General features: G+C 36.4%; 1 protein-coding gene across 2 annotated transcripts in view; it reads right to left on the bottom strand.

Annotated features, from left to right (window-relative positions):
* The window catches only part of LOC126811161 (spondin-1), a 247,248-nt gene that overhangs the window by 24,020 nt on the left and 196,734 nt on the right, over positions 1-26,494 (bottom strand). Inside the window, exons 12-13 of one of the 2 annotated variants that reach the window (XM_050536685.2) lie at positions 11,220-11,807; positions 6,351-6,529 (exon numbers count right to left, since the gene is read on the bottom strand). In XM_050536685.2, the coding sequence (XP_050392642.1) occupies positions 6,351-6,529; positions 11,220-11,807 (767 nt within the window). Of the gene's footprint in view, positions 1-6,230; positions 6,530-11,219; positions 11,808-26,494 lie in introns of those variants that run through there. The other variant, XM_050536686.2, reaches the window with a different exon arrangement.

The following is a 26,494-nucleotide window of genomic DNA, read 5'->3' as shown; positions in this document are numbered from 1 at the left end:
ACATCAAATGTGAACGCATATCCTGTACACACTTTCACTCCACGTTTGATCGGTTTCATGGGCATGTATTGAATTAAGCCTAGTCATCCTTTGAATTTAACCATAGCTTCATCTACACTGACTTCTTTACTGGGTACAAAATTATCCAAAAATGTTTTTTCAAGGTGATCTAGCAATGGGCGAATCTTTAAAAGTTTGTCATAATTTTCATCACCTTTTTCGGGCTGAGGATGAACTGTCATTCACATGAAGATAACGAAGAATAGATTGATATCGGTTGCGTGACATTGTCTTTTTTATAAATTCATTCCCTAGACTATCATCTGTAATACAATAATTATTAATTTCTGGCAAGTTATTTGTTCCCTTCAACATAGTTATCCCAAGGAAAGTTTCAATGTCTTCTACCTCTACCGGCTTCCATGACAGGTCTGGATCTGTTTGCTGTCGAAGACGGGCATATTTATTAAGCAGTGGACACATTAGCCGAATGATTCGGCCGAATCAATCGGCGCCAAATTTTATTCGGCCGAATGGGTGGACACACTAGCCGAATGCTTCGCCCGATTCACCAGTCGATTGCATCACCTTTTATGTCACATGATTAAACATGGCGACGTCTATGTCTTCAAACTATCACGTGACTTCTCGATAGGAGTGGTGATTGGCTAATGAATTCTACATTCGGCCGAATGCTTCGGCGAAGCGGACACACCAGGCGAATATATCAAACCTGTTTGATTCGGGCGAATCATTCGGCCGAATGACAGTGGACACACTAGGCGAATTTCGACGCCGATTGATTCGGCCGAATCATTCGGCTAGTGTGTCCACCGCATTAGTTTCATCTTTTATTTGAATAAAAAAATTTGGTTCCAAAATAAGTTGAAAAAACGAGAGGGGTTCAGCATCCACATTTACTTTATTTGTTGGCCCACTCACGTGTCTTTTCAAATTCATACGGAATTACTGGCCCAAAATCATCCTCTTGTCAAACCAAGTCATCGGTCGTCCCGAAAACATCATTTGCTTCATCAAAATCGTCGCCACTTTCGGAAGAAATATCCACATCAGATTCCGTATTTGAACTATTTCTACGTGGTCTATTATTTTCGTTGTCCGTCGATGTAAAACCTTCAAATTCTTCATCATAAGTTGTGAAATTATAACTAAAATTATCAATAGACTCATCGGCAATATAGGCAGCCATTACTAGAAATCACAAATTACTACGGCATATTATAAAAATCTTTTCAAATAAAGGGACCGAAATAACAAAAGAAATTTTAAAGTCGTTTTAGACTGGAAACTAACTGATTTCCAAAGGTGATTGCATGCTTTTATAAATAGACACAAGGAGCCCGTGCTCTCGAATGTCATCACGTAGATAAATTACATAATAAAAATTGGATCCACTCAAACCGTAGTTTATTAGTACCGGGAGAAAAATAATAAAGCTATTTCATACAATCGTAAACAATTGTAAATAGGGTTGTAGTCCTATTTACAACCCAGGTAAGAAACAATACATTTATGCATTAAAACACCCACGTGTAGTAGATATAGACATGACGAAACCAATAGTTTTTCATTAATTGCACGATTTTATATTTATAAACTTGCTTCGGAAACAGATTCGTTAGTCTGATATCAATGGAGGCTGGTCCGGATATCGGTAAATAAAGTGCATTTATAGTTCAGTGGTACGCACGATAATATATAAACAAATTAAACCCACAAAAAAGACAAATATATAAATAACTGCAGCCCGACTATGGTACGAAGTATAAAACACGTAGTATTCATCAACAAATGAAATACATATAAGAATAAACATATGTAACTACAGCATGTATAAATCCATGTATAAAGACCTACCCTTAACAAAGACCGATCTGCGTAAAACACACGGTCGAACAAGAAATCGCATGGTAAATTGGATTTAACACCTACGCGTCAGATAAAGCCTGCTAGTCCTTGATAAAACACCTTTGGTGCAGTTATAACACGCTTTCAAGAAAACTCACCAAACAAAGAATATACACCTTGTCAGTCATTTTTAACCCGTTTGTTAATTAACACATCCAGTACAGAAAACGCACCGTTGCAGAGATTTTCACCCCTAGCGATACTTAAATCACCTTTCAGTCAATTTCTCACTCCTGTTAATTAACACACCGTATCTACAGATATTAGCCTCTTCGTATTATATTTGTTGTGATAATTAGAATTTTACCGATATTCGTACAAATTTACCAAAATCGGTAGATATCTATGCCCTAAACGTACAAATAACACTATTACTACTTCTCAGTGGCATATAGTCTAATTTTATTTCAATAATTCGCTTGTGAGTAGAGGTCTTTAGCAGTGGGAGGAAAATGAGGACTGGACCTTACTCCTTGTCGCGTACATGCTGGGAATCACAACCTTTCCACCTGACTCAATGACATGATAGTGTGGATGGCAGACCGGCAGAGATGACAAGAACATATGACCACATTTCAATGGAGACGTATAAAAACTTTGCTGATTTCACAATTTCAACTCTCAGATTTACAATTAGTTAATATTTGAACAAATTTCAACTTAATCACTGAACCAGGCAGATACCCCCACATTTTGCAAGAGATGGATAGAGAACAAGCTAAACAAAATGAGATTTTTATGTAGAATCAAGGGCCATAATTCAGGAAGTTATGATCCAATATGAGAGAATATCAATAGGAACCAAGATCTTTGGGTTATAAAGATTTCAAGCTGGTCCACAACCTTGATATACCATATATTTACACTATTTGCATAGGAGGGGTGGCCATTTGTCCGGTGGTTATGGTCCCATTTTCACAAAATTTGAACTCAGCCATTATTAGGATGTAACGGTGATATAATCCCAAAAGTTTTTTAAATCAGATAAAAATTGTGACCTCTAGAGGAACTACAAACTAAAAACGCGATTTTTTTTCGTACAATCAAGTGCCATAATTCAGGAAGTTACGATCCGATATGCATGAATATCAAAAGGAACCAAGATCTTTGGGTTATAAACATGTATTTCAAGTTTAATCAAAATTGTGGCCTCTAGAGGGTCCACAGCCCTAGATATACCATATATTCACATTATTTGCGTACAAGGGGTGGCCATTTTGTGGGGCAGTTTTGGTTCGATTTTTACGAAATTTGAACTAAACCATCAATAGGGTGTAACAATGATATATTCAAACATTTTTTCGTACAATCAAGGGCCATAATTCAGGAAGCTTTGATCCGATATGCATGAATAATGACAGGAACCAAGATCTTTGGGTTATAAACATGCATTTCAAGTTTCATAAAAATCAGATCCAAAATATGGCCTCTAGAGGGTCAACAACCTTGATTTACCATATATTTACACTATTTGCGTACCAGAGGTGGCCATTTTGTACGGCAGTTTTGGTCCGAATTTCACAAAATTTGAACTCGGCCATCAATAGCTTGTAACGGTGATATTCAAATGATTTTTTAAATCGGAAAAAAATTGTTACCTTTAGAGGGACCACAAGCTAAAAACATGATTTTTTGTACAATCATGGGCCATAATTCAGGAAGTTACAATCCGATATGCGCGAATATCAAAAGGAACCAAGATCTTTTGGTTATAAACATGCAGATGAAAATTGTGACTTGTAGAGTGTCGACAAGCTAAAAACATGATTTTTCGTACTACGAAGGGCCATAATCCATAAAGTTTTGTTCCGATTTATGCCAATATCGAAAGGAACCGAGATGATAGACCTATATTTTAAGTTTCGCCAAAATCTAATAAAAATTGTGACCTGTAGAGTGTCCACAAAGAAATTGTGGACGGACGGACTTCCAGACGGACATCTGGACAGGAGCGACGACAATATACGTCCCCATGAAAATGTGGGCGTATAAAAATTGTAAGATTCCTTGATTTCAAAATGTCACAAGCTTGAATAGTTAACAGACGGACAATGCCATTCTATATCTAGCCCATTTAAAAAAATAACAACAAGCCAACAGTGAGGCTGATGTCCCCCGCTGAAATCCCAGAATAAATAGATGACACACATTAATTAATCGCACATTTACTTTTTTTTCAAAAGTATTGAGCAATCAAACTATACACTAAGTCTCATCACTCTCTATTAGATAGAATCAAGATTATCTTGTGACAAATGAAATTGATTAGCTCTGCTAAGCTTCAGCTCGAAATGTTACATTGTAACAATGGCATCCTTTAGAACGGGGATTTTACCACTAGATAGTATGCATATAGTTTACTTTCAATACATCATTTGATAATTGATAAAAATCGTTTGAGAATAACAAAAATGGTTTAGTTAGTACTATTGCTTAGTTTAATGGTAACTCGTTTAGTTTCTCCAAGAGGCGTTTATAAATGGACGACCCGTTCACTTATTTACCTCGTTTACTTATTAGACGAGTGGTTTAATTTCCCGAGATGCGTTCATCCGATCTGTTTAGGTTCATTTTGATTACGATTATTTACATATGAAGTACAATTAAAAAAGGTGAATATTAAAAAAATGCACACCCATAGATGCTCACCTTACCATGGTCAAAGTATTGTTATCCATTATCCATTAAAAATAGAATTCCAACATTGACAAATACATCGATATATCACGTCCCAAGTAATTATACAATTGGGAATCGGTAAATCACATCCCAGGTAATATATTTTCTTTGAATCATGTCACCAGAAGTCAACCTTGCAATGTACATGTGGCAGGGCGATAATCTCGTGAGACTTTTACAGGGGCACAAAAAGTCGGTATCTGTCAATCTCTATAGACAAGCTGTCGCCCATTTTCAGACAGGGCTCTCAGAATGGGTTCAAATAGTATCAACAGTATCGGATAAACACATCTTGAGAAATTAAACCACTTGTCTAATAAGTAAACAAGGTAAGTAAGTGAACGGTTCGTCCATTTATAAACGCTTCTCAGAGAAATTAAACGGGTTACCATTAAACTAAGCAATAGTACTAACTAAACCATTTTTGTAATTCTCAAACGATTATTATCAATTATCAAACGATGTATTGAAAGTAAACTATATGCATACTATCTAGCGGTAAAAAACCCGTTTTGAATGATGCCATTGTTACAGTGTTAATCACTGAACTTCTTCAAGACTCAAGACATTCACCTAATGAACACCTACATCAAGTTTTTAACATTCTACCTTAATTAAAAGCAGAGTTGTTATGTTCCAAAGTCTTGACCAATCAAATTGCTTATCGCTCCTTGGCCTAAGCAGAAAATTCTCACCATCGAACTTAGTCCAGGTAATGATATAATGAATCTATATTCAGAGTTTCATCACTCACACTTCATTATAACCAAAATTATTGTGCCCCAAAGCATCAACCAATCAGATTGCTTATTTCTGCTTACCGTAAGCAGACCATGTTCATCATTGAACTCCATCAAGGCATTCAACTAAAGAACGTCTACACCAAGTTTGAACATTCTACTTCAATTAGAAGGAGAGTTATTGTGTTCCAAAGTCTCGACCAATCGAATTGCTTATCACCCTGCTTACCCTCAGCAGAAAATGTTCATCACTGAATTTAGTCAAGGTATTGATGTAATGAAACAATACACCAAGTTTCATCACCATTACTTAATTAGAACTAAAGTTATCGTGTCCTAAAGCATCAACCAATCAAAATGCTTATCTCTGCTTACCCTAAGCAGAAAATGCTCATCTTCGAACTCCATGAAGGCATTGACCTAATAAACGCCTACACCAAGTTTGAACATTCTAGCCCAATTAGAAAGAGAGTTATTGTGTCCCACAAAGTGTGATGGAGAGAGAGAGAGAGAGAGAAATGGGGTTTAACGTCCACTCGACACAAACTAGGTCATTTCAGGACTAACATATGGTTTTTTAAATTTTTATTTACATAATTCGCTTGCGCGTAGGGGTCTTTAGCAGTGGGAGGATTCTGGAGGCCCCGGAGAAAACCCACGAGGTTGGACAGGCGACCCTACTCCTTGCCACGTACAACCGGGGATTCGAAACCACGCCAGTCGACTCAATGACAGACTTTATGATACAGCGCGCGCACGCTAACCATTCAGCCATCCAACCCCCCAAAAGTGTGATGGACAGACAGACAGATGGACAGTCGGACGAACCCATTTTAATAGTACCCTGCTTTCTTCGAAAGGCGGGGGACAAAAAAGCAGACATATAGAAAAAGTATTTTATTTTAAAGACTATATTGTCATGGTGCCCTCTTTCTGATAATTGAAATAAAAGTTTTATCCAGTGTTCCTAACAATAGTGAATAATTAAGAAATAGCTCATACATCAGCATCTGGACACACTGACAAACTGCAGAAACGTTTCTCTCTTTTAGGTAGGCACACTTGGCCGCCCCGTTTGGGTCGGAGGACTATTTTTCTTTTTCGGACCTGGACAGCGCTATCACCACATGTATTTGAACATTCTGACCATTCACTCCAGTCTCCCATTTTGCAGTTGACAGCTGAAATGGTATAAAATAATTCTTAAAAGAAATTAAGAAAAAATGTCAGCATATTATACGTCTGTATAAGTAACTTGTAAAGAAACCCAAATTCTAAAATAGCAGGAAATTGAAATTTTACAAAACCAAATGATCAAACTGCATTGATTGCAATGTACCATTTCACACATCCGAGTAGTCCACATAGCAAAATCTTTAGATTGTATAATATCATTGATGCATTGAAAAGTTTCTATGACATAATCAAGGGCAATAACTTTATAATCCAAATTATCAGAAATTGTTAAAATTCAAAAGGCTTCATTATTTCACTAATTTGAATAATGCATCATACATTTCAACCTCATTGGATGATAACTTTGGTCGTTAGAGCCTTCACAACAATGAACAAAGATCTACCAAAGAAACAAGGGTCATAACATAACCAGGGTTCTTAATTCATTTTTAAACAAACCAGCCATTGGTCAAAAGAGGTTACGGTAGGAAATAAGGTAACTAATCTCACATCCCCTTTATATAACCAGACTTCAACAAAAACAAGTCTAGGTAATTTGTTATGTAGCATATCATATTTGATGGATCAAGCGAAATGTTAATAGTAAGAATAATTCATGATGTCTAAACATTGTTGATCACCTGAAATATGTGTGTACAGCATCAAAAACACACTTTTATGGATAACAATTACTATGGTTTATTTCACTGCGACGTTTCAACAACGACTTGTGATAACGACTTGTGAAACCTTGTTGAAACGTCGCAGTGAAATAAACCATAGTAATTGTTATCCATAAAAGTGTGTTTTTGATTATGTTCCAATTACTAAATGCCATTCAAAGAATATGTGTGTACAGCAGCTATGTCTAGACAGCAACTCATCCAAAAGGAAAACTTGGATGTTGACCAAATTTGATAAGAATACTTTTTGCTTCAAGAAATCTGTTCTCTGTCGTGTTTACAAGCTTGAATAAAATAGTTAAAAACTGTTGCCTTTATCACACAAAGTTATCAGAAAAGGGGGGTAATCTCTGGAAAGGAAGGTCACAGAACACTGACTATCGATAAGGTTCGTCAGTGCTTCACATTTGAAAAAAATAGAGGAGCCATAAAAAGCTCTTCTAAAATTACAACAGCTGAAAATCGCTCCTGCAAAAATAGCACTTCTCAACTCAAAATAAAGGAGCAATCCATTATTTAGAAGAGCTATTCATTTATTTCATATTTTGACCATAGATGAAGCCATTTATTGACCATTAATACTTAGAAAATAAGGATATGTGTTTCAATATTTATTAGAATGAAATTTCAGTATCAATCTTTCACTATACTGACTTGATGAAAACCATAGACAAAGGTCACAGAAAAAATCCTTAAGTTTAACTTTGACTCCCTTATAATTTTGGCACAAAGCCTGCACCATAACAATTTGATGTTTCCCGTTTTGTCTCCAATGAAAATTTAAACACTGAAAAAATTCAAAACAATGTCCAAAAATAAAGTTTATGTATAAGTTACATAACAATTTGACAAAAGAAAACAATATACATATAATTTTTAGCGTAAATTAGTCGGAATGTGAGAAAGGAATTCCAAAATCAGCTGTTCTCTCTGCACGTGGTTAATAATAGAATAGTGTCATGTTCAGGTGCAACTTCCGTGTTTGAAATTCAATTTTGTATTGATATTTTAGAATTTGAATTCTACGTATTTCTCAACGGCAAGGTCATAGGCCTCTACATTAAATTTAAAGCATGATTTGAGACGTATGTTTTACTTGGAAGAATCCACGTCAATTCGGATTATGGAATTTTACAAATCTTCGAGTCTCAGACTTAAAGCTAATGCGACGATTCACAAAATTTTTTAGTCCTGTCGATGTCGAAGACATTAATTACGATATTTATATGGATCAAAAGTTTGTGTGCATGGATAATGTGTGACGTGGAAAATTATAAATGGCAGGTTAGTTACTAAAGCGACATTTCGAGGCCTGTCTGATTAAACTCTATATTTATTTATTTCTATTTATGTAAATTCTTTTTTTTTTAAAACCATTTAAAAACACATACGCACACTTAATATAGAAAATCGCGTGAGAAGCTCGAATCCTCGATGCATCTGCATACGTGATCAATCGAATATTTGGAAAACTGTTCAGACTGCATCTATTTCCTTTCTTTTTTGTACGTTTTAATTTTGAGGTTCAATAATTATTAGCTAATTCGACATAATCACTGTTCTATTGGTCATATTCAACCAAGAAGTAATTTCAAAACAATGGCTGAATGTTCGCTACATATATATGCCTTAAACAGAGAGAGAGAGAGAAATGGGGTTTAACGTCCACTCGACACAAACCAGGTCATTTCGGGACCAACATATCGTTTCAACTTTATTTCAATAATTCGGTTGTGTATAGGGGTCTTTAGCAGTGGGAGGAAACCGGAGGACCCGGAGAAAACCCATGAGGTTGGACAGGCGACCCTACTCCTTGTCACGTACAACTGGGGATTCGAAACCACGCCAGTCGACTCAATGACAGACTTTATGATACAGCGCGCGTATGCTAACCATTCGGCCATCCAACCCCCCATGCCCCAAACAACTTTTTTATCATTGGTTAGAGGCGTCGAACCGCAGGAAAATTTACAGTTACTACTGGCTGACAGCATGCATGCACGAATCAAACAGTCTTATTTGCATATTGCATACTTTATAGTATAATGGCAGGATCGGTAATCTCGACGGCCAACTTGTTTTACCTTTTATTAGTGTGTTACTGCGTTTGCCATAATATACAATGAAAATAAGGCATATTTTCACGTTAACAAAAATATTTACTTGCCATTATATCCAATAAAAAAAAGAAATATTTTCACGTTAACAAAAAATATTTTATACTTGACACATCATGTTTCCAGCAACGAGAATCAAGTTTAGCGATATTTTTCTGCGGGTCAGAAACAAAATTCGAGGATTGGTTTAGATAGGCTTTATTTGTAGTTTGGGGGTTCGTTTTTTGACGAATATGTAAAATATAAAGAGAGCTTTTTTATCCTTGGAGGAGAGCGATAAAAAAGCTCTTCTATTTTGACGAAGGAGGGTAACTCCACATGGGAAGATTGTGGAATGCTGAATATCGATATGGTACATCCTCTCACGAACCCAATGCTTCACACCAAATTTGAAAAAAAAATATGTTCAAAACCATATAGCCTCTATTGCATTCACAAAATTTCCAGAAACTGAGGCAGAACTCCAGGACAGAAGGTCTGATGCTCACTGAAATCAAACTCATATATATGTGATCTTTTGATAATTTACATTTATTTCAAGTTTCATAGAAATCTGACAAAAACAGAAATGTCTAGTCCGATCTACACCAAAATCGAACACAAAGATCTTTTAATCCTTACCACATATTCCAAGTTTCTAATTTTTAACAGTTTTTTGTACAATATGCACATATTTTAAGTTTTATCAAAAATGAACAAACATGTGTGCCAATATTCCGAGATATTTGGAATATAGATATGTTCTTTAAAGTTGCAATTTCATATTTTTAAGTTATATTTTTAAAATTTATTAAAATAAAGCCTTAAAATAAGTTAAAATAGATGGTATCTTTAAACAGTCCTACCTTGTTAAAGAAAAATCCTATTAATCCTATAATTCACTATTGCCAGTTGAGAAATTGGCAAAAATATCATTTTCATCTTCAAATCCCAATGTTTGAAGATAGCTACTCCATGGTGGAGAATAGAAAACAAGGGAGGTAATTGTGTTATTATTTCCGGTGTAAATGAGTTTTAAGTGTGAGAATGACACCTATGATCGTATAATAGTGAGTTGACAACCTATTGAGCAAAAGACATAGAAATAATTATGTTTTGACTTTCTTAGAAAATATGAAATTGTAACTTTAAAGTAGCTAAGTCTCTAACTCAATATCATCCAAAATCTTCAACATTGAAAACACGATTTATTTGTCAAATTAAATCAACATTTATGTTGTGATTTTACTAGAAAAAGATGGGCTTTTGATATCCAATATTTAAGACAAAATAAACATTTTACCATTGGTACACGAATCGTGTACCATAATGTGCTCCAGCCCCAGTTGTATTTAGAGACCCGAGGGACGAGGCTAGAAACATTGCACCAAATCAAACGGCGTATGTAGACTGGAATAACCAGACGCTAGTAATTTGAGACTGCTGGCTTATTTCGCCGAACATAACTGATTTGAAATTGGGGTAAAAACGGAAACCATTGAATGTAAATCAGTTTATATACATTCATATTACAGTATTATATGCGTTGCGACCCACATTTGTCAATGTCTAGGTCCCAAATGTTAGCGATTTAGCTCCTTTAAGTTTAATCAAATTCAGATAAAAAAATTTGACCCCTAGAGTGTTCACAAAACCGACATGAAAATCTAGGTGTAAACAACATGGAAAGGGCAATAACTCTGGGAGTGAATATCAGAAATTGGGATTCTATACCTCACTAATGTAAACAAAGCATTAAAATTCTTTAAAATCAATGGACTGATAGGTATAAATACATACAAACGCCACATGAAAATGTGTGATCATATAAAAGCTCTGAATGGATGGACAGGCATAATATAATGATGATATATTTCTCAGACTTGACTTTACTTTGAGTACTTTATTTTACTTACGGCATTTTCTTAATTTACATTTTCTTTTCTTAACAAGCTTCTTTGGGCATTTTCGTCCACCATTAGCTGCTTCTTGCTTGATCATTCGTGTTTTCATCATGACACCTTTACCACATGTTACCGAACATTCACCCCAATCTGTCCATAACGTAACCATACAATCTACTTGGGTACCACTATTAGATTTATGCATCTTTTTTCGTCTCCTACTCCTTAATCGTCTTTCCATTTTTAACTTTTTTCTCATCATTTTTTTCTTCATTCTCATTTCATTGGATGCGGTATCATCTTCTAATCCATACTTTATGGCATCTTCCATCATTTGCTTTTTACGTAATAAATCCTCTATTTGTATTTCTATTTGAGCTGAATCTGGTGAATCTTTGCCAAGAGCCTGTTCTAGCATCTGTTTTTTCCTCATCAGTGCTTTAATAGCTTTATCAGTTGCAGATGTATCAACCACTTGTTGTAGTGCATCCTCGGCCATTTGTTTCTTGCGCATTAATTCTTTTATATTCATGTCATTGCTCTCTTTCAGATCATCAATTGTCTGCTGTTTCATCATTCTGTGTTTGCGTTTTAAATTGGCTTTATGCAAGAAAAATAATATAAAAAATTTAATAAATAGACTGCATAGGAAAATGGTGTAACAAAAAACACATCCAAACTATAAACCCATAAACAAAGTGTACATTGAAGTAGAAAAAAGCTTTAAGTTAACAAGCCGTTGCCATGCAAGATATGCCCACATTTTGCAAGAGATGGACTGAGAATTGTGAAAATCATTAGAACACAATGCTTTACATTGAATTTGGAAAAAAAACTGTAGCCTCTATCGTGATCAGAGGGGTTTTACACTAAGGGGAGTGACTCTGGAACGGAAGGTATGTATTACACTGAATATCAATTGTTCGTTCTCTCATGAACCTAATGCTTCACACCAAATTTGATAAAGATCTGCTAGTGTAGCCTCTATTGTATTCATAAAGTTTTTGGATATGGGAGCATAACTCAGGTAAGAAAAGTTGAAGAACGTTGATTATCAATAGGGTTCATCCTCTCATGCTTCAATCCAAACATTTTTTTAAAATGCAGTTTGGGTCAGATTTTTAAGAAATCTGAACTCGACCTTTATTGATGTGCAGCAGTGATATACTTAAACGTTTTTTAAAACTGAATACAAATTGTGATTTTTCGAACAATCATGGGCCACAATCCAGGAAATTACGCACAGATATGCACGATTAGCGAAAGGAACCAAGATCTTTATGATATAATCATAAATAGGATCAAAATTGTGGCCTCTAGAGGGACCACAACCTTGATATACCATATATTTACACTATTTGTGTACGAGGGACGGACATTTTGTTCGGCAGTTTTGGTTTGATTTTCATGAAATTCGAATGCTACCGTCATTAGGGTGTAACGGTGATATATACAAACGTTTTTTTGGGTTTTTTGTATCTGATGAAAATTGTGACCTCTAGCAAACATGATTTTTCATACAATCAAGGGCTATAATTCAAGAACTTTCAATATGATACATGCCAATATCAAAAGGACTCAAGGTCTTTTGGAGATAAACCTATATTTCAAGTTTCGTCAAAATCAAATAAGAATTGTGACCTGGTGAGTGTCCACAAACAAATTGTGGACGGACAGGGGCGACAACAATATACGTCCACATGAAAATGTGGGCGTATAAAAATTGATTGTCATAAGACGTCAAGAATCTGACAATGGCAATATGTCGAGTGGTCAATCGTCAGTCATGTGACACAGGTCACGGTCAAGGCTCTCTCTGCCAAGCTTAAATTCCACAGCCCACTTCTATAATGTGGAAAAGGAAGGGGCATCATAACTTAAAGTGGAGACCATGTCGGCATGTATCTATGTTGGGGTTAGGCCTTTCAGTTGCAGGTACTTGATGACTGCCCTGTAGTCAGTTTTGTATATTTCTGGTTATTTCAATAGGTATAGGTTCTCAAGATGGTCTGGTACGAAGACACAATAAGAACACTACAGTTGCAGTTCTTATGTCTATGATAAAATTCAATGGTTGTACATGTACTTGTTGGTGGCAAAAGTTTGTTGCAGGCTTAGAACTTTTCAGCCAAGCCTCGTATATAATGCATCTTTAACCCAAGCAGAAAATGTTCATCAGTCAAGGTATTGATGTAAGGAAGATATACATCTGTTTCATCACTTAAATGTTCCAGCAGATTGTCAGACTGCTGCTTAAGCTCATTACCAAACTCAGTCAAGCCATTCACCTACTGATCAACTGCACACATCGGGTTTAATTAGAAGTAGAGTTATTGTGCCCTAAAAAGTGTGAAGGACGGACAGACTGTTGGACAGATGCTTAGCCTAAGCAGAAAATAATCATCATGAACTCAGTCAAGAAATTCACATCTGCATTAAGTTTGACCATTCCACCTCAATTAAAAGCACAGTTACTGTGCCCCAAAAATTGTGACGGTTAGCTGCTTCGTCTATGCAGAAAATACTCATCACATAATAAACATCTACACCAAGATTTAACATTCTACTTTAATTAGAATCAAACAGACGGACCGACAGGTAGACATATGACCCGGTTTAGTAGTCCCCTGATTTTTTCAAAAGGCATAGGACAAAAAAAGATAGGTTGCCAGGCAATGAAACATACGCCCACAGCAGCTAAATCGTCCGGGCAGTCAAGAAGAGTTGTCGCATATTTTTAATTTTCGGTAATGAAACATTTATAATACACTAAAATCTGATTATAAATTTAAAGTCAATCAAATATTAACTTTGGCCTCTAGAGCGTCCACAAGATTTTTCAAAGTGATCAAGGGCCATAACTCTGGCAGTAATTATCGCAAATCGCTGAAAATCAAAAGGCTTCTTCGTCTCATGACCGTAAACACTGTTCAAAAAATTTAAAGTCAATCAGATATTAACTTTGGCCTCTAGAGTGTCCACAAGATTTTTCAAAGTGATTAAGGGCCATAACTCTGGCAGTAATTATCGGAAATTGCTGAAAATCAATAGGCTTCTTCGTCTCATGACCTTAAACACTGTGTATAAATTTAAGATCAATCGGATATTAATTATGGCTTCTAGAGCGTCCACAAGATTTTTTGAAGTGATCCAGGGCCATAACTCTGGCAGTAATTATCGGAAATCGCTGAAAATCAATAGGATTCTTCGTCTCATGACCTTAAACACTGTGTATAAATTTAAGATCAATCGGATATTAACTTTGGCCTCTAGAGCGTCCACAAGATTTTTTGAAGTGATCAAGGGCCATAACTCTGGTAGTAATAATCGGAAATCGCTGAAAATCAATAGGCTTCTTCGTCTCAAGACCTTAAACACTGTGTCAATCAGATATTAACTTTAGCCTCTAGAGCGTCCACAAGCAATTGTGGACGCCGGACGGACTGCCGGACGGACGGGGGCGACGACAATATACGACCACGTTTAAATGTGGGCGTATAAAAAGGGTTAGAAAATGGTTAGCAGAAATGCCCATCATTATAGATTGTATTATTTAACTGTAAATCATCCGAGCAGTCCATAAATTGTACATTATGAAACTTTAAGTAAATAAAGATAGGTTGCTAGGCCATGAAACATACGCCCACAGCAACAAAATCGTCTGGGCAGTCAACAAGGGTTGTCACATATTTTTTTTTCTTTTGTCAGTAATGAAAACATTGACAACACACTAAAATCTGGTTAGGAGTAATAACCCATTTGGTTTTTAGTTCTGCCCTATACAAACATTTAATATCAATGGCCATAAATCTGGCAATAACAAGCCAACAGTGAGTATGATGTCCCCCGCCAAATCCCAAAATCAATAGATGATACATATTAATTAATCGCACATTTATTTTTTTCAAAATTATAGAGTAATCAAACTGATTATCAACTATACACTAAGTTTCATCACTCTCTATCAGATAGAATCAAAATTATCTTGTCCCAAAGCATTGATCAATGAAATTGCTTAGCTTTAGCTCGAAATGTTAATCATTGAACTCTGTCAAGACATTCACCTAATGAACATCTACATCAAGTTTAAACATTCTACCTCAATTGAAAGCAGAGTTGTTATGTTCCAAAGTCTTGACCAATCAAATTGCTTATCGCTCCTTAGCCTAAGCAGAAAATTCTCATCATCGAACTTAGTCACAGTAATGATATAATAAATCTATACTCTGAGTTTCATCACTCACACTTAATTATAACCAAAGTTATTATTTCCCAAAGCATCAACCAATCAAATTGCTTACCTCTGCTTACCCGAAGCAGAAAATTCTCATCTTCGAACTCCCATCATGACATTCACCTACACCTATGCCAAGTGTTAACATTCTATCTCAATTAGAATTTGAGTTATTGTGTTCCAAAGTCTCGACCAATCAAACTGCTTATCGTTCTGCTTACCCTGAGCAGAAAATGCTCATTATCGAACTTAGTCAAGGTATTAATCAATTGACATCCTTGCCTCATGAACTTAAACACTGTATATAAATTTAAAGTCAATTGGATATTAACTTTAGTCCACAAGATATTTCAAAGTGATCAAGGGCCTAACTCTGGCAGTATTTATTATCTAGCTGATTCTTGACATCATTGGAAGCAATTAACTAATCCGGTAATGAATACAAGAAATTCTGGGATATAAAAGGCAAAAACCAGGGCTGTTTACAAATCAGATGCCGTTTGAATTCTTAGGACAACCATGATATGAGGTTTCCATCAGCTAACTCAAGTGGGATTGAGACAGACTTGAAAGAAATGTTATTTTCATGTAGTCTATTGTTTAAAACTATGAATCCTGCTTTGATATAAAAACATATACACAAATTATTGTTGTTCCTGATACATATCTCATTTGGGTAGCCAGTAGAAGTCCTTGAGGAGAGAAGTCCTAGAGTAGACTAGCCACATGATTGATATATATAGATATATATATATATATATATATGTAAAAAAGTTTTAAATTCAACTCTCAGGATTATATTCCAAAAAATACTAAGATTTTAATTACATTTACATATTTGCCAAGATATTTCGGCCTTGCAGCGCCTTCAGGGCTATGTACAAAAGACAATAACGTCACTTAGTTACATAATAGCGCAACGTCAAAAAGGGGACATAACTCCAGTATGACCCAATCATATGGCCACAGATCACTAAAGATTTGCCCATTGACTTTAATGTTAATTCTCTTCTCTTAGACCGGCTCTAAATTTTTCCCAAATTTTCGTTGGGTAGAACGCTTTCTACCACAGACGGAGCAACATGTGGCAACCTCTTGCCCAAAAGCACGTATGAGGTTCACCATGGAAAACTTGAGATACACAAGTTGGAAGTAGAGACAAGTAAACATGCAATTTTGGACCCTACATTTCAACCTAACCAACCTCTCAACTCTTGTATCCCTCCGCCTCAAAATCATGAATATTCACCAAAACCTGGCAGAAAATGTATTTTCCAACCCTTTTCTTCGATTCTACACCAAAAAGTCAACAAAAATCGCCATGCAAAAGGGGGGAAAAGGGAAAGGGAGAAAAAGACTAAAAATAACTTTCGCCCTACATTCGTGGATGACAGCGTAGAAATATTTGGTGAGCTGTGTCCATATACTCAACCCAGAAATCAGAACAATTCCATTAAGTAACCATGTGGACATCTGTGGTGATTACATGTCATTTCGGTCCCGCGTCATTTCGAACTTATGATATTTCGGACTCAAATAAATATGGCCTCGACGTTTCGGGCTCGTGCAGGTGACGTTTCGGACTCTAGTAGGTGACTCGGGAATACGTTTTAAGGAAAGGTTGAATACAACTGTCCAATCAATTTATAATAAGCCAAAAACGCAGGTAAAATTTACCGCTCGCCATCAAGTACAGCACGTGGGGTTGTGGTTCACACACCGTATAGACCTCTTAAGGAACGGCAAAATTTCCAATGTTGAATGTTTATGAAAAGAATGTTTTATTTCTTTATATTTGTAATATAAAAAAGTAGCTGATGAATAGGCCAATTCAAAACACGAAAGAAAATATTACCATGAAAGATGTGGTTATTAAAAGGCTCCACCTTGATTTGCCTACTTGAACATATAGTCCTTGTAAGAAATGGTACTAATACTGCATGTGTACTGTATGACCACCCTGCTACACATCTTTTGGTTTGACCTGATTGTCTAATAGTTTGACTGGCAGGAATTTCTATTTTAACTTTCTACTCTAGGACTTCTCTCCTCAAGGACTTCTACTGGCTACCCAAATGAGATATGTATCAGGAACAACAATAATTTGTGTATATGTTTTTATATCAAAGCAGGATTCATAGTTTTAAACAATAGACTACATGAAAATAACATTTCTTTCAAGTCTGTCTCAATCCCACTTGAGTTAGCTGGTGGAAACCTCATATCATGGTTGTCCTAAGAATTCAAACGGCATCTGATTTGTAAACAGCCCTGGTTTTTGCCTTTTATATCCCAGAATTTCTTGTATTCATTATCGGATTAGTTAATTGCGTCCAATGATGTCAAGAATCATCTAGATAATAAATACTGCCCGAGTTAGGCCCTTGATCACTTTGAAATATCTTGTGGACTAAAGTTAATATCCAATTTTGATTCTATCTGATAGAGAGTGATGAAACTTAGTGTATAGTTGATAATCAGTTTGATTACTCTATACTTTTGAAAAAAATAAATGTGCGATTAATTAATACAAGATATTTCAAAGTGATCAAGGGCCATAACTCTGGCAGTAATTTATTATTTGAATGGCATTTAGTAATTGGAACTATTTGTATGCTTGATAACAACTTGTGAAATCTTGTTGAAACGTCGCAGTGAAAAAACCATAGTAATTGTTATTCCATAAAAGTGTATTTTTGATCTGGCACTGGCAGTAATTATCGGATATCGTTGAAAATCAATAGGCTTCTTCATCTCATGACCTTAAACACTGTGTATAAATTTAAAGTCAATGGGATATTAACTTTAGCCTCTAGAGCGTCCACACAATTTTTCAAAGTGATCAAGAGCCATAACTCTGGAAGTAATTATTGGAAATCGCTGAAAAGGTATAGGTTTCTTCATCTCACTAATGTAAACAACATATATCAATTTCAAAACAATCAGATGATAAATGTAGGCTGTAGACGGGGGCGACGGCAATATACGACCACATTTCCAATGTGGGCTTATACAAACTATCTGAGCTTCTATCTCTCTTATATTTATACATATTTATAGATTCATCAGCATCATAATTTGTAGTAATATTGGTTGCTGGAGTACCATTAAAGCTATCATCAGTATATAAGTCATTGTGGTCCACTAAGGGCCTTGTACTTATTGGGGTAGATAACCCAGGACTATTTGGGAGTGACTCTAGTGGGGTGCTCAGGGATTTTGTGCTGATACGGGAAATATCTGTGGGGCTGGAGATATTGATGTCGGACTGTTGATCAATTGCGTAGGGATTAGGTGCATTTTTGGCACCAGTTAAAGTATTGACATTGATGCATTCCTTAGACCTATCAGCATTACTTAAAATTTTAGGATCAACTATGTTTTTTGGGCTTGTTGTGTCTTTGTAATTGGTATACCACTTTTTGTGCTGGTTTGGGGATGTAAATCAGGGAAGTCACTTTGACTGTCAGATTTTGGAGGTTTGGGGGTGACCCTTGGCTATATCTTTTGTACGGTTTAGGGCAATCTCGACCTAGATGCCATGTAGGCCACGGTTATAGCACATTTTGCCACGAATTTGGCCCTCATACTTAATGGGACGGGATAGGTTTATAAATTCTTTTAGCATAAACAATTCGTACACCACTTTCCACGTCGGAAATGATTTAAAGGTTGATCTATCATATTTTACTAGTTTGCAGTAGTTCAGCAGTTTGTTGACGATACCGGTATGTTTATTTTCCATTTCGAAGGGTAGACCGAACACAGCAACTGGGATTGAGTCAACTGGGTACTCCCAAGTAATGTTAACCGCAGCTTCAACAGTGTAATTACAGTTCTTTAATGAAAAAGTCTTAAAGGTGAAATCAATTAGGATAGATTTAATTCATAAGTTACGACAAAATGTGAAGCTACAAGACGGTATACAAGCCAAAATCAACTCGAAAATCGGAAATTAAGAAATAACACTCAGCGATAATAGCGCCCCTCGTTTTTTCCTAATTTCTTACTTTCGACTTGCATTTTGGCTTGTATAACGTCTTGTCGACTTCCAACTTAGTCATATTTTAGTATTTATTGATGTCAGTAAGAAGGCGCCAACACGCTATACAAGCCAAAAGTAACTTGAAAATAGGAAATTATTTTCGACTTGCATTTTGGCTTGTATACCGTCTTGTCGACTTTCGACTTAGTCATATTTTTGTATTTATTGATGTCAGTAAGTAGGTGCTATCATGCATAGCAAGCCAAAATGCAACTCGAAAATAGGGAATTAGGAAATTAACACACTGCGCTATTAGCGACCTATGATCTGTCGTACTGTCAACTTTTCGACTTTCGCCTTGGAAGTTGGTGTAGTCTCAATTTGCCAGGTCGAATTTAAATTGTCTGTATGATAAAGTCTAGTATTGAAGGCGATATTAGTGACCTATGATTTTGGCTTGCTGTCATGCTGTCGACTTTTTGCCCCGGAAGTTGATGTAGTCTCTACTTTCAATGTCACGCGCATTGATAATTGAATTTCATTTAGGCCTACTGTGGTTTCATACCGCATATAAAATATACAGGTTTTCCCGATTGTATATTATTATTTGATTTCAAATTATATTATCACCATGGGTAAGAAATGTAAAGATAGGTAAAGGTTGCCAGGCCAAAAAACATACGCCAACAGCAGCTAAATCGTCCGAGCAGTCGACAAGGGTTGTCAAATATTTATTCTTTTGTAGGTTAGTTAGGGGAATTTAATAGACAATTTCATACAGATGACATTATAATTTTCGTTGTTTGAAGGTTCACAAGGTTCTAAAAACTAAAACAAGGGCCGTAACTCTGGAAGCAATCTACAGAAATTTTCAAATTCGACAGGCTTTTTTCGTTTTACTAATTCAAATAATGCATATAAATTTTCAAATTCGACAGGCTTTTTTTGTTTTACTAATTCAAATAATGCATATAAATACAGATCGGATGATAACTTTTGTTGTTCGAAAGTTCAAAAAGTTCAACAAAGTAAATCAAGGGCCATAACTCTAGACGTAATTGCTGACATTCAATAGGCTTGTTCGTCTTCATTTAACTAATTTAGGTGATAACTGAAACTCAATAGGCTTGTTCGTTTTACTAATTTAAATGATACATATATACTATTCAAAAAAAGTAGGGGATATTTGATTTTGGGGGCATAATACTAAAATATGCAAATGACTACGAAAAAAGTCACTATAGAACCTAACAGAAGAAACATTTCAAGTTACATGTGACACCCAAACGCACCAATAGCTACCGCATGGAATGCAGGTGATGCTTGGGATCATCATGGGGGTCCAACCCAAGATTTGCACGACTCTGAATGTTACAGTCATTGTGGCATTGAATTCCAGGGTGGAAACATCAGTTTAATTGTTTTAGTGACCAGAAAACAAATTTTGATATGCGTCGGCTTACCCAAAATGAAAGGTTACGTGCCCTTGGCATGCTACAGATCGGCACAACACAGGCGGTTGTGGCGCGGACGATGAATGTTTCTCAGTCTGTCATAAGCAGGCTATGGTCCAGATACCGTGATACACAATCTGTACAGGACAGACCACGCTCAGGTCAACCAAGGGCGACAACTCAAGCCCAGGATCGATTTATCCGTACCTTGGCCTTGAGAAATCGTGTCATCACAGCAAATCAGATCAGCGCTCGTCTTCAAACAGACACTGGTGTGAGAGTGAGTGGCCAGACGATTCGGAATCGACTGCATAGGGGTCACCTTCGCGCCCGACGTCCTCGCGTGATCCCTTGTTTGAGAGATCATCACATTCAGGCAAGACGTCGTTGGTGTAGGGATCGTCAACACTGGGATAATCGACGCTGGAGCAATGTGATGTTTTCAGATGAGTCAAGGTTCACTGTTGATTTTTTGGACAGACGTAGGAGGGTGTGGCGTCGTCGAAACGAGCGCTTCCAAGACGTTAACGTCATCAGACATGATCGATTTGGGGGTGGTTCTCTTATGGTGTGGGGAGGCATCACTGTTGCTGGAAGAACGGCTTTACATGTTGTTGCAGGGCGTGTTACAGGCCAGTACTACCGGGACAACATCTTGGCAGTCCATGTTGTGCCGTTCGCACGACGTCATGGCCGCCGTTTCATCTTCCAGGATGACAACGCAAGATGTCACAGGGCCAGGATCGTTACAGGTTACCTCCAACAACAGAACATCACCAGAACATCTCCCCCATCGAGCATGTCTAGGACATGCTTGGACAGAGGTTACGTCAACGTCAACAACGTCCTGCCAATGTCCAAGAACTTGCTGCTGCGTTGCAACAGGAATGGGACAATCTGGACCAAAATGACCTTAGACGTCTCATTAAGAGTATGCCACGTCGGATCAATGCTTGTTTGGCAAACAGAGGAGGATTTACCCGTTACTGACTTGGTTGTGATGCTGTGGTAACTTTGCTGTTTGACCCCGGGTATCATTTTACCCTTATAATGGTCAGTCTGTGCCTTACTTAGTCTAACGATCATTTTGTCATTTGTTTCTTCGTCAGTTTCATTAGGTGACTTTAATAACACTTAAAAATCAAATATCCCCTACTTTTTTTGAATAGTATAAATTTCATACAGATCGGATAATAACTTTAGTCAGAGCATTTACAAGGTACAACAAAGCGAAACAAGGGCCATAACTCACGGCGTAATTAACGGAAATTGCTGAAATTCAATAGGCTTCTTCATTTCACTAATTTAAATGATGCATATCAATTTCAAACAGATCGGATGATAACTGTTGTCATTAGAGCGTTCACAACATTCAACAAAGTGAAACAAGGGCCATAACTCCAGGTGTAATTAACGGAAATTGCTGAAATTCAATAGGCTTCTTTGTTTTCCTAATTTAAATGATGCATATAAATTTCATACAGATCGGTTGATAACTTTTGTCATTTGAGCATTCACAAGGTGCAACAAAGTGAAACAAGGACCATAACTCAAGAAGAAATTAACGGAAATTGCTGAAATTCAATAGGCTTCTTCATTTCACTAATTTAAATAATGCATATCAATTTCAAACAGATCGGATGATAACTGTTGTCATTAGAGCATTCAAAAGATTCAACTAAGTGAAACAAGGGCCATAACTCTAGATGTAATAAAGGGAAATTGCGGAAATTCAATAGGCTTCTTTGTTTTACTAATTTAAATGATGCATATAAATTTCATACAGATCGGTTGATAACTTTTGTAGTTAGAGCGTTCACAAGGTGCAAAAAAGTGAAACAAGGGCCATAACTCCAGAAGAAATTAACGGAAATTGCTGAAATTCAATAGGGTTCTTCATTTCACTAATTTAAATGATGCATATCAATTTCATACAGATCGGTTGATAACTTTTGTCATTAGAGCGTTCACAATATTCAACAAAGTGAAACAAGGGCCATAACTCTAGATGTAATTAACGGAAGTTATTGAAATTAAATAGGATTCTTCATCTCACTGATGCAAACAACATATATCAATTTCAAAACAATCGGTTGATAGATGTAGTCTGTAGAGTGTTCACAAGAAATTGTGGATGATGGACGGACGGACGGCAATATACGACCACACTTCCATGTGGGCGTATAAAAACGAGTGACGTTTCAGTACCGCTGCCAAAATTATCTAATGATTGTAAGCATGTCTTACAAATAAATTGAAATTTCTATGAGGATTCAGATTCTGGATGATTACCGTAGGCCTACCTGCAATTAAGAATAGGCCTATTGTACAATGCAAAACGTTAAAAAGGGGAATCCTTGGATGAGACTGGCGTATAGAGGCTGAATATATATTGTTTAGTAGATGTTGAAATAACTAAAGACAACAAAAATAAATTCTGATCTTAGTGGATCACCTCAAAACTGCGCTAATGTATTAGTGAGAGAGAGAGAGAGAGAGAGAGAGAGAGAGTGGGGGGGGTAACATTCACTCTACAAAAACTAAGAGTTATTCAGTGATACATGGTGTAATTTTATTTTTAAAATTGGCGAATGAGAGAGAGAAAGAGAAATTAAATGAAATTGGGGTTGAACATCCTACTGTTCTGCTCCGAACTGGGCTAATGAAGACGGGCATACGCCATACAGTGTGCTGTAAGGGAAATTTTGCCCCGACAGCGGCAATACGGCCTACTCTTATATCGAATCCCAACTGTCAAGAGATCTTTTTTGTGCACGCCAATGTGTACACAGCACCTCGGTTTTTTGGTCCCATCCGAACAACTAGACAGTTGTCCTTGTCAGCCCCCCCCCCATCCTGCATCACTAACAAGGGGGAACCCGGGCACCCGCCAGAAAAACTGGATGAACTTTCTCGGCCAATGCAGGGATCGAACACCCGAGCTCCAGGCTGGCTTAACATCCACTCGTTGCAAACTAAATCATTTCAATAATTCGTTTGCACGTAGGGGTCTTTAGAAGAGGATAGAAACTGGGGTATCCGGAGAAAATCCACAAGTTTGGACAAGCGAAACCACACCACTTGAATCAATGTCAACCCTTGTGATTTCACGTGCACGTTTTAAACTACCCAATCCCCATATAAGACAGATTTTGTAAGTTGTTGTATATTGTATATACCGGTACGGGAAATTTGTTTTATAAAATATGACTAAGTCGAAAGTCGACAAGACGGTATACAAGACAAAATATAAGTCGAAAATAAGAAATTAGGAAAAAACGAGGGGAGCTATTATCGCGGTGTGTTATTTCTTAATTTCCTATTTTCGAGTTGATTTTGGCTCGTATAGTGTGTTGGCGCCTTCTTACAGACATCAATAAATACAAAAATATGACTAAGTCGAAAGTCGACACGACGGTAAACAAGCCAAAATGCAAGTCGAAAATAAGAAATTAGGAAAAAGCGAGGGGCGCTATTATCGCAGTGTATTATTTCTTAATTTCCTATTATTTTCGAGTTTATTTTGGCTTGTATACCGTCTTGTCGCCTCACATTTTGTCGTAACTTCTACTTTTCGACTTTTCCACTTTTGCGTTCTGAAGAGGTGAAAAGTAGAAATTATGAATGGTAGTTATAGGCTTCCATACAAATATTACCCTAATACCCTCGGTCGATATGTGAAATAACCCAAGGTTCGATTAGGGTAATGTTTATCTCTTAAAGACATATGTTTTACACTACAAATATGGTATCGTTTAATATGGGGTTTTTTAGCGTTGGTTACTATTCATACCGTTTAATTTCAAAACCCCGTTCGATAATTGATCAAAATTGTTGAAGAATAACAAAAATGGTTTAATTAGTACTATGGTTTAGATTAATGTCAACGGCTTTAGTTTCTCCGAGATGCATTTAAAAATAGACTACTCGTGCACTTATCTATGGCGTTCATTTATTAGAAATTATGAATGGTAGTTATAGGCTTCCATACAAATATTACCCTAATACCCTCGATCGATATGTGAAATAACCCAAGGTTCGATTAGGGTAATGTTTATCTCTTAAAGACATATGTTTTACACTACAAATATGGTATCGTTTAATATGGGGTTTTTAGCGTTGGTTACTATTCATACCGTTTAATTTCAAAACCCCGTTCGATAATTGATCAAAATTGTTGAAGAATAACAAAAATGGTTTAATTAGTACTATGGTTTAGATTAATGTCAACGGCTTTAGTTTCTCCGAGATGCGTTTAAAAATGGACTACTCGTGCATTTATCTATGGCGTTCATTTATTGGACGAGCCGTTGAATTACCCCGAGATGTGTTTAAAAATGGACTCCCCGTTTAATTATCTAGGGCGTTAATTTATTAGACGAGCCGTTGAATTTCCCGAGGTACGTTACATCGTGTTTTGCCATGCTTCCCGCAAGGAATTCGCGAGAAGCTAGGGTCGAAATAATATGTCTATAATTAATTTAAGGAGTTGTAAAACAGTAATGCTGCCGCGAAAACGTGTACATGTATAATGTACAGGCCGGTTTGAATAACAACAAAATGAGTTAGGTAATCTCAGGAAAACATTTACCGGCATTCTGTATCGGTTAGGATTTTTTTCTAACGCACTGAACATTAATATAACGTCGGCCAAAATGTATGCAACAATGAACAACTTACAATTTTTTAAAACGTATCATTACATCTTCGTCTATAACTTAGATGTAATCCATCAATTATTGGCTGCTATAAAATCCAAACTTTAAATTATATACGTCATACGATGAGCTTTTACACATTACTTGCACCTTCAGTTAATCTAAATCAATCATTCATAGAGCACAGTGCCGTAAATCACTACATGGGTAACGGTAAGTCACGTGGTCAGAAACGCGACGAAAGATTGGAACTATATTCTTACTCTGTGTTACTCGGCGACAAATCTCCGCTGTGACAATATACATCTACTTTAAATGTTGCCCAATTCATTTCGGTGGAAGCGGATATTGAATAAAGCCATTTCACACACACATACGTTTACATTACATGCACATGTCATATATTTATACAATGTCCACGAGTGTGTTACATGTAATTTTCGCCTTCACTCTCTTATTTTGACTACACTTTCTGAATGATTCCATTCTTTTGTACGTCCAAATTCCCAATTTCCTACTGCATATACATGTACCCTGTGTAACTGCAATCTATAAGCTTTAAAATCTAGATATCAGAAGCTCACGGTGAACATGCAAGTTTCTTGATTGAACCTGCATTTGCTTTTGTAATTATAATTGTATGTAAATCGTGATTATAATTATAAACAATGCATTTATATATCTTTTTGGCTTGTTTTCAGATCCAATAATTGAATATTGTATCTTTATAATATGTAAATATTGAATAAATATTGTTAGAAAAAAAACGAGAAAAAAAAAACAAACCTGCATCGATATTGCATAATATCGGACCCATATTTATCTTTGCTATTCGGACCAACCCAAAGGCCCACACGGACCAATTAAATTACATTATAAGGCTTGACTTATTCATTTTAAAAATATAATACAGACAATATGTTATTCATGATTAAATCACAATACAAGTGGAGAAC

Source organism: Patella vulgata, chromosome 2 (genome assembly GCF_932274485.2).
Source record: "Patella vulgata chromosome 2, xgPatVulg1.2, whole genome shotgun sequence".
Lineage (NCBI taxonomy): Eukaryota > Metazoa > Mollusca > Gastropoda > Patellidae > Patella > Patella vulgata.
This window is presented reverse-complemented; position numbering and strand designations above follow the sequence as displayed.